Raw genomic sequence first — 13383 nt, 5'->3', positions numbered from 1 at the left:
CTTCCTCACCGAGCTGAGACCTCTCCTCCTCTACATGTTTATTAACTAGAGGTGTGATCCCCAGGCCCCTGAGCTTTCACACATACCTGTCGGGCCCCTCCCTCGGCTCCTCACCACAGGAGCGCTCCACAACCCTCTTTCTTGCCGGTCCATTCCTCCTGCTTTCCCCTGCCTCAAAGCACAGTCAGTGGGCATATGACATTAATGATGTAACCCCCCCCTCCAAGTCTCGTGTCCTCGGGGTCCCTTTAACCTTCATAAATTCTAACCTGGTCTCCTCGTCTCATTTCTGTCCTTGCCTCCTTCCCTTTATCTGTTAATAGGCATTTTGTCTTTTATGGAGGTGAATGGTTCAGCAGTGGAAAATCTGAAAATCTGGAATGAGATCATTACAATAAAGCTATCAGTCAGTCTCATTTTGTTGCTTCCACTTCATAGATGTTTGTATGCTTTTAATTATAGACCATGGAAAACTTCTGCATCTTTAGACATCATAGTCTTAATATTTCCTATAGTAAAACTTTATTAATTATAATTACCAGTGTGTGTATACTAAACTAATGGTCCTGTGCGTGATTATTTTCCCACGTGATAGAACAAAATGTGTCTTTCCCAGTACAGATATGTAGTATAAGCAGCTCTATAAGTCAAACTATGTCAGCTGCGCGCTGTCTGCATCTAATTAGAAAGCAATAAACAGGAAATGCAGGTTAGCATGCTAGTTGTTGTTAGCTTTACTGTAATGGCAAAGCTCCACTCTGGTTTCTGAAAGTTGTGAAAAGTGCTTATAAACTCACTGTGGGGAATTATTAGGAAATAGAAAGTTAAAGCCCTACACTGGAACATTCCTCATAGAGATGGATACGTTTCATGCCATTGTGTGGAATATTACATCCAAAAGGAGCAACATGTCAGGTTTGTGGAAACGCAAGCCTGCTCACAGTAAGGACAAACGTTTTTCAAAGTTGTTCAGTGCAATAAAAAATCCAAAATGAGAAAAAAAAAATTGAAGAAAATTACACGGTAGAGCTTTAAATGCAGAATGACAATCGTAAAACCAATATCTGCCATCAATAAACTTATGATTTGAGCACTTGCATGATCAGTAGATGATGGGTGAAGATGTGTGAACTTTAAAAATGCCAAAGAGCTTCACAAAAACACAGAAAACAGATCAACTCATTTTATTCTCCTCATTTTATTCTCTCCTTCCAATCCCGACATTATTTTCAGAATCAGCGTCCATCCAGCCAAGTCAGCAGACTTCCAGATGTGTCGCCATGTTCCGATTAGCTCACCTTTGGACCGTACAGATCAAAGACGCAACCCTCTTAAAACAATGACTGGATGGGCTTTGCTGACCACTTTAAAGATTTCTCGTCTTCCTGCCAAGTCTCGTACACACAGTGATTCAGGATAAAACAAGTTCAACTACAAAGCTCCACATAGCCCCCTTTGAAAACCCACACAGCTGTTGACAAGTGTGTCTTTGAGATGACGAATAAAAGGAGCTAGGAGAGCCGACAATTAGATACACTGTAAACATGGAGCCATTAGGGCACGGGAAAATGTAAACAAACCTCTGGATAAGAGCGAGTGCTTGACAACTACCCACTGGGGTGAAGACAGGGGACTAATTATTCAAGCTAATGTGGGGGAATGATGGGATAAAAGTGTAACTAAAGTAACCAAGTTTGAGCTGGCGATGAAAGAGAAGTTGAGTCCACTTTAATGAGGCAGCGCTTCACAGCAAATACTAACTTTATGTGTAGTTCGGTGTTAAAAGATCTGTTTTTTGACACAGGTGAAGTGACGTTTGCATGAATTCCCGTTAGGCCTATCATAATAACAAATTTTGAAGTGTGATATACCAGTGAAGAAAATATAGACAATAAACGAAGCCATTATGCCACTGAAACGATCGCCCTAAAGCAGGATTTCCCTCCAAAAACTATTTTATATGTGCAGTATTTTTAATGAACATGAGCTGCAACATATCAATGAAACACTTAATGAGTCATGGAAGTTATTATTCAACTCTTTACTGCTCACATCTTCAGAAAAGTACAAAATATGAGAAAAAGTTCCCCACTAGTACAAAGAAAAAGTAACCATGATAAATACTGACTGATGTCTTGTTCCGTCATGCATTGAATGATAAGCAGATATTGTAATTATTATATAGTTTAGTCAACCTGTCACAATAATATTTGAGCTGTAGATAAATAACTATTAGAATAAATAACTTCTGTGGCTAATTATTGGTTCATTCTGATGTTTATTTGTTTGCAGCTCAGGCCTTTTAATGATATGGTACATCTAAAAATAGGTTTACTGGGATTATCTTACTTTGTGACAGTGGCATAAAGTATTTTCAATATTATCATTTAGTACTTATTTGTAGCAGTATATCGTGCTTCAAAATGTGTTATCGTGACAGGTCTACTGTAGGGTCATAAGCGAACAGGTGCAGGTGGGATATTTGGTACTGGGAGGTAGGTTCCTAGACAACCACGTAGTTTGTTAACGCCACAAGTACCCCAAGTTGGAGCTAGCACTTACAGAATACAAATTAGGGTTGAACAAATATTTTTTTGACATATTATGAATTTATTTGCAATATATATATACACTGCCTGGCCAAAAAAGGTCACACACTGTAATATTTCCTTGTTCTGCCTTCAGCTTTGATTACGTCACACATTCGCTGTGGCATTATTTCAATTTCGCTTCTGCAATGTCACAAGATTTATTTCCATCCAGTGTTACATTCATTTTCACCAAGATGTTGCATTGATGATGGTAGAGTCTGAGCGCTTCACAAAGCCTTCTCCAGCACATCCCAAAGATTCTCAATGGGGTTAAAATCTGGAGTGAAAATGATGTCTCATGCTCCTGAACCACTCTTTCACAATTTGAGCCCGTTGAATCCTGGCATTGTCATGTTGGAATATGCCCGTGCCATCAGGGAAGAAAAAATCCATTGATGGAATAACCTGGTCATTCAGTATATTCATGTGTCAGCTGACCTCATTCTTTGAGCACAGACCGTTGCTGAACCTAGACCTGACCAACTGCAGCAACCCCAGATCATGCTTAGTTAAATTCAGGTGGTGACTTGTTTTTAGTTTTAAAAAAGTACGATTCTATTCATGGTGCTACAATCAAAATACCCCGTCCAATCTCCACCGCAGCAGTAAAACATCCAGCCTCCTCAACCTGTCCATCTTTGTCCCTTTACCACCCCTAGTGTCTAAGGCCCTGGATCATTTTCAGTAACAAATCCATCATTCTTTCACTTAATCACATCAATGACATCTCTTCCTGCTGCGTTTATCCATTTGTCAAACTTTATCCATTCTAAACAACTCATGGCACCTCACTCATCTGTCTATGTCTGTTTAAGTCTCTTCTGGTTTAAATACAATTACAGCTCTTATTTAATTTCGCTGGACTATGGCTTCCTGGCACAACCCTGTCCATTTAGCCAGCCTTCCACTTCCATAAATATTGTCTTTACTTACAACTAAACACTTCTTGGTATTATACATCTAGAGTGAACTATAAAACTTATTTATTCAATCCTTTTCAGCTTAAATCTAATCGCAGTACAGAAAAATAACACAAAGTTCCAAAGAGCACAAAGAAAAAGTCGTGCCCACTAAATATTGACTGCCAAAAATGATTGTTCCATCTCTCATTTACAGAATGATAACTTGATATAGTAATTATCATGGCAGGCCTAGCATTATTGATAAAGAATTGCATTGAAATCAAATTTACTAAAGTAAGTACACACACTCGCCAACCTTGTGCTTCCAACTCTCCAACCAAACTGGCATACCAAATCGTGTCTGCAAAGAGATTTGACCTCGCTGGGAGAACAAGCAATCTCACAAAACAAACCCGAGAGCAGGTTTATCTCTCAATGATAAAATTCTCATTAACAGCAGTACCTGGTGATTTCTTGCTGGAGCGTAGGGGCATCATGTAGGACTGTCTCGGTAACAGAGGGGAGGAGGGGAGGGACATCGAGCCTCCGCTAAGGCCCAGTCTGAAGATGTCGTCTGGGTGAGCGTTGGCGGGGCCCAGGGGGTGGAGGCCCTCAGGTGAACATTTTCTGTTGAGGTCACCTGGAACATAACATCACTTTAGGCTTGGTACAAGTTGTAGAATTTGATTAGGGACAATTTTGAGCACATATTAATAACTATTTATGACCCAGCGGGATAAGCTTATGCTCGTCTCAATAGAAATGATACTGCTTTGCCTGGAATATTCCGCAGTATGGCATTAAACATACTATCTCCATGGAGACAAAGAGGTGACAGAGTAGATCTATGGAGGAGCCAGCCCCCTCACAGGAAGAATGCAAGTTTAGTAATATGTTTATAAATATATATTATCGATGAAAACTTCGGTATTAAAATAAAGCAAGTTTAAAGCCATCTCTGGAATGTTGTAGTGAACATCTTCATGAAGTAGATGGCGGAGCAAATTGCTAATTCTATCACAGACTTTAAAATGTTATATGACTTGAACACAACTTATTCAATGATATTGTACTTGTAACATTACTGACCCTTGTTTACTACTAGGACAGTTATGTAACACAGGCATGTAGCGCAACTTGTGCCCAAATCAGCTTATACGCCCAAGCTAATGTGGGATTTTCACAGTCCGTCTCATGTTGGAACAATACTGTACAATGTTTGAGTATTAGACAAGTGCATACAGACACTGATATTTGTCTTTGTCAGCATGAAATTGACACCATAGCCTCCGGGCATTAGACTTACTGGAGATGAATTAAGAGGAAGAATTATTTTTTTCTAATGTTAAAAACATAAAAATCTCCATTATTTAAAAGTAGTGGATTTGGATCTTTAATACACTATTCTAGGTTGTGTGCAGGTAGAGGAGTGTGTCGGTGGGGGTGTGTGTGTGGGGGGGTATGTGTGTGCGTGTGTGTGTGTGTGTGGGGGGGGGGGCGTGTGTGTGTGTGTGTGTGTGTGGGGGGGGGGGGGGGGGGGTGCGTGCGTGCGTGCGTGTGTGTGTAGAGGGGGACGCACCACCCGTACCATCAGCGGAAAGGACAGGGCGCAGTCTGGCCTTTTATTAACAGCATATACTGAGATATCAAAGAGTCCACGAGCAGTTAGGAAGTCATAAAGATGTTCTACCACACAAGCATTAGTCACTTTTTATTTTTACTTATTTACTGTTTTGACAATCCACCTCTTAATGACGGACTTATGAGCTTTTAAACAGCAGTGGAAATCATACGCTTGTAAGCAAAACACTTGTCTTTAAACATTTCTGTTGAATTCTTATAAAAGCTACAGAAAACATGTGTCTTTGTAGTTTTAGGCTCTAGTGTCAGTGTCACAGTCCAGTGGTTGTGCTGGAAAGCAGGGGCAGAGCAAAGGGGAGCAACAAAGGACTAGGGATCCACTAGATTTTTATGTGAGCAGAAGCACGACAGAAACAAGTTACTAAATGGCCCATATTAGGCTATTTCCTGATCTGTGTTATAATGTTGTTTCCTCATCAAAAACAGACCTGGAGTTTTGTTTTGTTTCATTCACACATGTTTAGCACACAAATCCTTGAGTTCTTCTCTCAAACTGAAACCACTTTGTTCCACATTGTAATGTCATGTGGTAATACAGGAGGTGCTCCACTGTGTTTTTAAATTTGATACACCTGCTCTAGAATCATCTGAATGATTTCAGCCTTGAAATTGACATTATCTACTGAACAAAAGGTAAAAGTTAGGTGTCAGCCTGAAAAGTACTGCTTCATGACATCACACGGTGAAACAGGTCATTTTGAGCTTTGGTGATGTAGACAGACTAATAAGACAGGGCTATTTAAACATGTATGAATGAAGCAAAACACAACTCCAGGTATGTTTTTGATGAGGTAATAGCATTATAACATGGCTTAAAGCTCAGAAGACTCAATCTTGTGTAATATAAGACCTAAGCTAATTTTTATTCATATTCTGGAAAAGCTCATTTTATACCATGTCAAGTCATGTTAGAATGATATGTGAATCCAAACCAAAACACAATTTTATCAGACTAATCAAATCAGCCATGCCAAAATAGAAGTATGGGAAAACAGGACTATTGACAAACATAGTGGCTTGTAATATGTGTTTAAACTCAGGGTCATGGACTGGTGAAGAATTCTCATGCCACAGAGTAACATGGGAAGGACATCAAGTCTGTGTGATAAATAGAACCGTGTCATTGACCAGTGAGCAAAGATAAACAGTCACTCATTACAAACTGGCACTATAAGTTTTAGCACTGGATTTTATATAATTACAAATATATAATAAGTAAAAAAAATACACTATTGCATTCTGCATTTCCCTTCTGTCTTAAAAACATGAAAAACAGAACCAAGTTAAAGGTTACAGCGGTCCAGAGTTCCCTTACGCCTTCAGAGCACCCTAATTATTCACCATGATGAGTTTATAATTGCTTTTCACAACTGTCAGACCAGAGCGAAGTTTTGCAACAACTAGCATCCTGAAGCACACTAGCAGATAGCACACAGCGGACTTATTTTAACCTCAAGAGCTGCTTATACAATACATCTGTACTGGGCCAAGGCCTTTGAATCACTAAATGTACAAAATGTTACTGGATACTACCTTTATTCTGTATAAAACCTCCAGCCATGTAACCCTATAGCAATCTGGGCCAAAGCTGCCAAACTGGTCTCTCATTGTAAGCCAGAACTTGGTACATTTCTCTTATCTTGTAATTGTACACTAATGTCTTTATCTGCAAATATGCACTCCCCCACAGTCTGCAAAGGCAACATAAATCGCAACTTACACTTACTTAAGTTACTTTACCTGGCGGCCACGCTGTAATAATATATGGTGTGAAATTAATGGCTAAAAGTGTCGCCAGTGGTTTGCAATTCTTCACTGCAAAAATACAGAATACATGAGGGAACTCTGTAACAGATCTTTAAAGAAGTGAATCATGATAACTGTAGCGTTCTTCCAATTTATTTTGCCACACGAGTAAATAAAAAAGGCATTTACTTAAAAATTCTGCTGATTTACTGTTGCCGTGTACTACTATAAACTTTTACTTTGTCTTCAATTTGCATATTTTGTCCAGGAAGATGGGGGGAAAAAGCAATACGGAAAACCCACTGCAGACATGGAGTCGTCTAAGGGCAGCAAAATGATCCCGTGGTATTCCACAAATTAAAATGCATGGATTAGCTAACTGAGGATAACATGTAATACCTTGCTAATAACATGTCAGACGTCAAAGCTAAAACGTAACTGCATATGTGGCTAACCGCACTAACGGCTTTTAGCTTTGGCTACATTTATCAAAAGAGGGCATTTAGGAAAACAACAGGAGACTAGCGACACATCATCTGCCGACGGTTAGTAAAAATCAGTTTAGCACAAGAGACCATCAGTATCCTGGTTGAGTTTAGAAGGAAACTAGCTAAGTCGGGACAGTGCTAATCAAAAACAGAAAGTGCTTTTCTCCCTGTCTATGCTGCGCTGCGGGGAGCACAAAGCTGAGAGTGTTTAAAGCGCTGCAAAATAAAGAAGAATGCCAGACACAGGAAGCCTTAAAGAGTGAACCAACACCTCACTATGGGTTTAGGCACTCGGGGTCAAAGGTCATTTAGTTAAGTGACGAGTGACATGAAACTTCACTGGTGTTCCTGGGGGCACACATGTTTGGGATATAGCATGTTGTCAGTAATAGTTCTATGTAGTATGAGTTCATCAGTTCATATTTCAGTCTCAAATGTTAATGCTCCTGGAGTTGTTTACAATCTGCGTTCTGAACAGAATCTTACTTTTTTTAAATATTGCAAATTGTAAATACATATTTTTGTTCCCAAAAATCATGCAGCTCTAGTTGTACGTATGGACTTTAAAGCAATATGTTGTTTCACACAAACAGACACAAGTCTCTAAGGCAACGCTCACCAACTCTATATTTGGGTACTGTTGAATACAGCCCTGGCAAAACCATTTAAAGGCAACATACCAGATTTGATTCAATATTGGATGGTCTAAGAGTGTCCTCACTGGGTCATGTAAAATGACAAAAAATTTTATGATTTTGGACTTTCTTGGACTTCCAGTGAAATAAACAAATCAAATATAGCTTCTTGTAATGTTTTTCCACCCAATTATTTTTATCTTAAAATGTAGACCTATACTTCCTAATCATATATAAAAGCACTGACTACAAAAAAGGTGCTGGTGTTTTAAAAAAGCGGGAAAAACCTTTTAAACTGTGTGCAGTCTAGAATTTTTCCTCACTTTCCTAATGCATTCCTGGCATCCTAATTATTCACTGCAATGAGTTTAAAAGCTCTTTTCACAACTTTCAGTGGCCATCACGGTAATGCTAACAACAACTAGCATGCTAACAGTGCACCAGCATTATTCATTCCAAAACTGCAAATAAAACCTTAACCTAAATCACTAATCATTACCACTGTCTTCGCCCTGTATTGGCTAAACATAAATAGAACTTGCAATATGACACACGGCATACAAGCAAAATACTGATTTATACCGTTCATAAAACCTATCAAACTGGAAGCAACAGTATAAAAACCTATACGAGCAGCACTACCATAAATCTGCTAGCGCCTTCCCTCCTCCCGTCGGAGCAGGTCGTGGTTTACGCAGGTTGCCGCCATATTGCCTGGTAAAAAGATTACAGCAAAGTTGTAATTTTGGTAGATGGTTCTGAAAACATGGAGTGCCACATAAAAGTTAGTAGGTCTGAGCGCTGGTGAGTGCATTGCTCTGTGACCCTTACTGTACGACGCTAGGAGGACAGCAGCTTGCCATGGCTATTTCAGTGCCCAAACCCTGACCAGGACTAGGCCAAGGTCTGCAATTTGGCTGCCTACGGTGGTCAAGGAAATCAACCCTTTTTAATTATACACCGCTTGGCCTGGATGATGTAAAAATGATTGCAGTGTGGAGTATATGATCTCTTCTCCCCATCAAAAGTAAATGTCCATAGTTGGAAAGGACAAGCCCAGTCCAGAAAACCAGGCAATAGTATTTAAGGACACTGGTGTAGAAAAGTAAACATCTTAGCGTACATTGATTATTTGAGCAGGTCTATCTTAGTTAGCCGTATATCATAATTATAGATACTTTTTCAACATCTGGTCTGCCACACCTAGCATGGCTGCTTTCTCTTCACTTAACTTAGCTCCCATTAAGTATGTAAATAAATGATGATAATGAATTTCATGTAAAGTGTTTTGAAATGTGGGAGCTATTGCAGAAGAAATAAATAGCAATGAAACCCAACTTTATTGTAGACCCAGCGGACTCATAAAAGCGGGCCAGATGACCACAAAGTTTATTGTTGTAAGTAAAGTGCTTTTGGTTAAAATGACATGACAAGAATGTTATGTTAGCTCATACCAAAAGGCAATATTCCTTGGAGAGCTAAATGTTTCATAATGTGACTTCTCATTACTGTCACTTCTCAAAAATATAGTTAGTAACTGAGAATGTGTATGCTTTGTTTTTTTATTTGTTTTTTTATTAGCAAATATAAAAACTTCCCAGATGCATTTATTACTTGCCTATATAGCAGCACTAGTAGCTTTTACAATGGTAAGCTAACCTTTCAAGCTGTATGAAAAGCAAGTTAACGCTCGCCACTTAGCACCGGTACCTATGGTTAGTGCAAACTCAAACAACGCACCACAGTTGAGTTAATCTGTTTAAACTCAAAAAAGTAAACATTCATCAAATTTGATTGACAATCGTCTATTTACTTAGACTGCTAGAGCTAACAGTGTTTATTGAATACCATAGAAATGCCTTGGCAACTATCCTACTGGGCCAAATGGTACATCCAGTATCCAGGGAGCAAAGGCTGCCAATTTTTTCATTACACTATTCAAACTTTACTAAGTTAGCTAATGTTGAGGGCAAAGGTGCTAGCCGAGCATAGATCCATTTCTATTGACTTCTACTGTGCAGTACTTTGTCAGACGCTTGTTGGAATTTCCTCCAGTCAATCATTCAACTTTAGACTGACCCAAAAACACTCCATTAGCTTCTCACTGGCTCATTTCACGGGGCATGGACAAATGAAGCCAGGCCATAATTAATTCAGATTCTTTCAGCAGACAGACAAAGCACGATGACCATAGGACAATCCACCCGATGGGGGGAATTCTGCCGCTAGACTGATTGCTAATGCAGAAGCCCTGTGTACTTCCTATACCGGGGTGATGGGTGGACAAAAGCTGTCAGCGAGGACCTATGGAGAGGCAGACAGTCACCCAAAAATATACAGCGGGGGTGAAGTTCAAAAAGGTTTATGATAACAAAGACTATGATCATAAAAATCTCATGTTGAAAGGTGTTGAATGCCTGGGTCGGAACTAGCATTTAGCCCAAAATAACGGACCAGTGTCATGAATAAAGATGCTAAATTGGGGTCGGTTTACAGCAACTGTCGCCATGGAAACTGTGAAAATATATACAGTGCAAGAAAGGAAAATGAGCGCACAAAGACCGATGTAACTTTCTCATTAGCTAACCTCAATGACTCAGATCTTTTTGAAACAACAAACCACAAGTATAATCCCGACTGTAAAACAATTAGACGTATAGGTCTGGTGCATACTGTAAACCATAAGTCTTGAACAGTGAGTGCAATACATTATGAATAACAGTCAATTCATTAAATCAGATCATTCCAATTGTCTTCTCACTTTTATGTAAGGATAAAATATACTTTGTCCTTGACTTCTGAGAAACTAGTCAGCAAGTCAGCCAAGTTTGTTTTTATCTGCAACTAAAAGCTCCCAAAGAACTCCAATCATCACAAAAAAAAATCTGCATGAAGTTGTAGAAATTATAAAATTCCATCGACTATTGAAATATGAATTTTATTATGAACAGTTAGAAAATATTTTAAGCTTTTAACCATTAAAATTCTTTTCAATAAAAAAGCCCACTTGGAGAAATAATATATAAATAAATTGGTGGTTGATAAAGACTTCATGAATTAAATTAAAATGAAAACTACATCAAAAAACTATTACTTCATACATTCTCAGCCTTCAAACTTTTAGTCATAATCTTGCAGAAAAATTTCAGCTGGAAGTTTGTGTCTTTTAGCCGAGTAATAAACAAGTTCTGCTCCATGGACATTTACCTGTCTACACAAATGTCTTCACCCATTTCAAAGTCTCACTCATCTACGCTGGTGGTCCCGCAGGAGTAGGGCACAACTCCAGTGAAATTCATATGCCTGAAAACTTGAACAAATTAGCGTCTTAAATGCAAAGTAAAGATGCTTGAGGCTATCTGACGGGCCAGTGAACGCATTGGCCCCTAAAGACTGAGGCTCTTCTGTCTGTCTGAGGGTCTGCCATGGCCCTGTGCAGTGGCCTGGGCTGTGGAATGCCTTCACCATAGGCCCCAGGGGAAGAACACACTGACAGGGAGGGAGATTTCATACTGGGGTAAGGGGAGACGGGGTGGGGGGCTGCTCTGGGCACAGTCACCAAGACTGTTCCCACTGCTCTTTATGGATAGCCAGCCGAAATTGGGTATGGGAAACAAATCAGGACCCAGACAGCTTACTGTACTTACCAAGTTTTATTTTTAAAAATCCTGACAAGTGAGGAAAGTGAATGCTGCTAAAGCTGCAATGTGTGTGTTCATGTCATCCATCTCTTTTTCTTTGCAGTCTGTTACGGTTGGGTAGGATTTTGAAAAATAGCAGGGAAAAGTGTTATGGAGGAGATTAATATGGATTTGGGAGGGGAAATAATGATACACAAAACATAAATTTGGAGTTGTAAAATTGTCTGAACTTCTGCCATGAAAAAAGGCGACATTGTTGAAAATACATTAGCAACATTGAAGTAATAAATCAATGCAGTGTTTAACTAACTTACAATACAAACGTTTACAGAATTATAACAGCAATTGGCAAAATCTTTTTTGGAAAAGGCCTTGTCTTGCTTTTGACTTAGTCTCCCAAATTATAGTTAGCGTCCATTTTAGAGCCATAAGCCGAGCCAGAGTTATGAGAGGACAGGATATTGATGCTTGCATAGTATGAAATTAAATTTACTTTTACCATGGAGACGCCATAACACCAAATTACATGTTCAAATCTTTGGATCGGCGACCCTGCTCAGAATTATAACAATACACAACACCACAATAACATCTCCACGGAAACAAGCAGGTGGTGAATCCTCCATGAGAAAAGTTACATAGTGCCGCTTTAAATTAGGACATCCAAGCTACACAGAATCAAAGGGTTAGTTTTACCCTTTTATCCAGTTCAGGGAATTAATTAGACCATATCCACTGCTGCCACTGCCTGAATGATTCATAAAAGTCCCATGTAAAGTCCCATCAAAAATGTCTGTCTTTAGTCATATTCACCACTACATTCTATGAACGTACGCTGTACATGCTATTTTTTTAGAATCAAAGTAAAAAATACCTTACTTTGTTCCAATCACCACTTTCTTTCAATAAAGCTAATCATAATTACAGGTGATCCGTGGTCAAAAGCAGGTTTTGTCTCTCCTTACCTGGCTCAAGTGCTTTTGAGATTCTGATTTCTTTCAAGTAGTTGAAGGCAGAGCGGACAAGGATAATCAAGCTGGCTGCGGCTATAAAATGTCCCAAATGCGCAGAACATGAGGTTAATTACAACAATGCCCTCTACAAGTCCCATAGACAGCTGGTACAGAGCGGAGTGATGGATGATTGAGCACACATGTCTGTACTATGATCAATCATTTTAACTGCGCTAAAGGAGCTCTGGTGGGCAACATGTGCAGTCCCTAATGGGAAGTGAATGGGAGATGTTTATTACAAATTCCTGTTCAATATCTAGGTCAACCAAGCCCATATTGTTATTGAAAAATACACATATATATATATCCATTTACTTACTTTTAGGTGTCATCATTCAAATCAGATCCTCGGTCTGGATAAATAAATAAATGACTGGCAGTACAAATTGTAAATGCAACATGTACAAAATTCTAATATTTCTTGAACAAAAATGAACAGAGGACCAAGATATTACAAAGACATCCTCGCAATATATTGGTTTTCTGTGTTTGGCAAATTACTTTCACTAACTCAGCCAACCAATCATAATTCCATATCAAAAACTGGAATTGGAATACAAAAAACAAAAAGTTATCAAAGAAACCGGATACTCGTATTATTTCATTATCGACATGATCTATGCATGTTACTGCAATACTGCGCCCTTATCTTTGACTTTAACCCAATTTCTGAAATAGGTTGATGATTAATCCATGTCCCACCAGATAGTTGGACAACAGAGTCCC

At 39.0% G+C, this 13383-nt stretch overlaps 1 protein-coding gene across 3 annotated transcripts in view; it reads right to left on the bottom strand.

Annotated features, from left to right (window-relative positions):
- Positions 1-13383, bottom strand: part of tanc1b (tetratricopeptide repeat, ankyrin repeat and coiled-coil containing 1b) — a 138314-nt gene that overhangs the window by 95727 nt on the left and 29204 nt on the right. For all 3 annotated transcript variants that reach the window (XM_033987570.2, XM_033987571.2, XM_055230835.1), the window contains exon 3: positions 3957-4133. In XM_033987570.2, coding sequence (XP_033843461.1) covers positions 3957-4133 — 177 coding nt within the window. The remainder of the gene's footprint in view (positions 1-3956; positions 4134-13383) is intronic.

Source organism: Periophthalmus magnuspinnatus, chromosome 21, assembly GCF_009829125.3.
Source record: "Periophthalmus magnuspinnatus isolate fPerMag1 chromosome 21, fPerMag1.2.pri, whole genome shotgun sequence".
NCBI lineage: Eukaryota > Metazoa > Chordata > Actinopteri > Gobiiformes > Gobiidae > Periophthalmus > Periophthalmus magnuspinnatus.
Note: the sequence above shows the minus strand (reverse complement) of the source record. Positions and strands in the feature narration are given on the sequence as shown.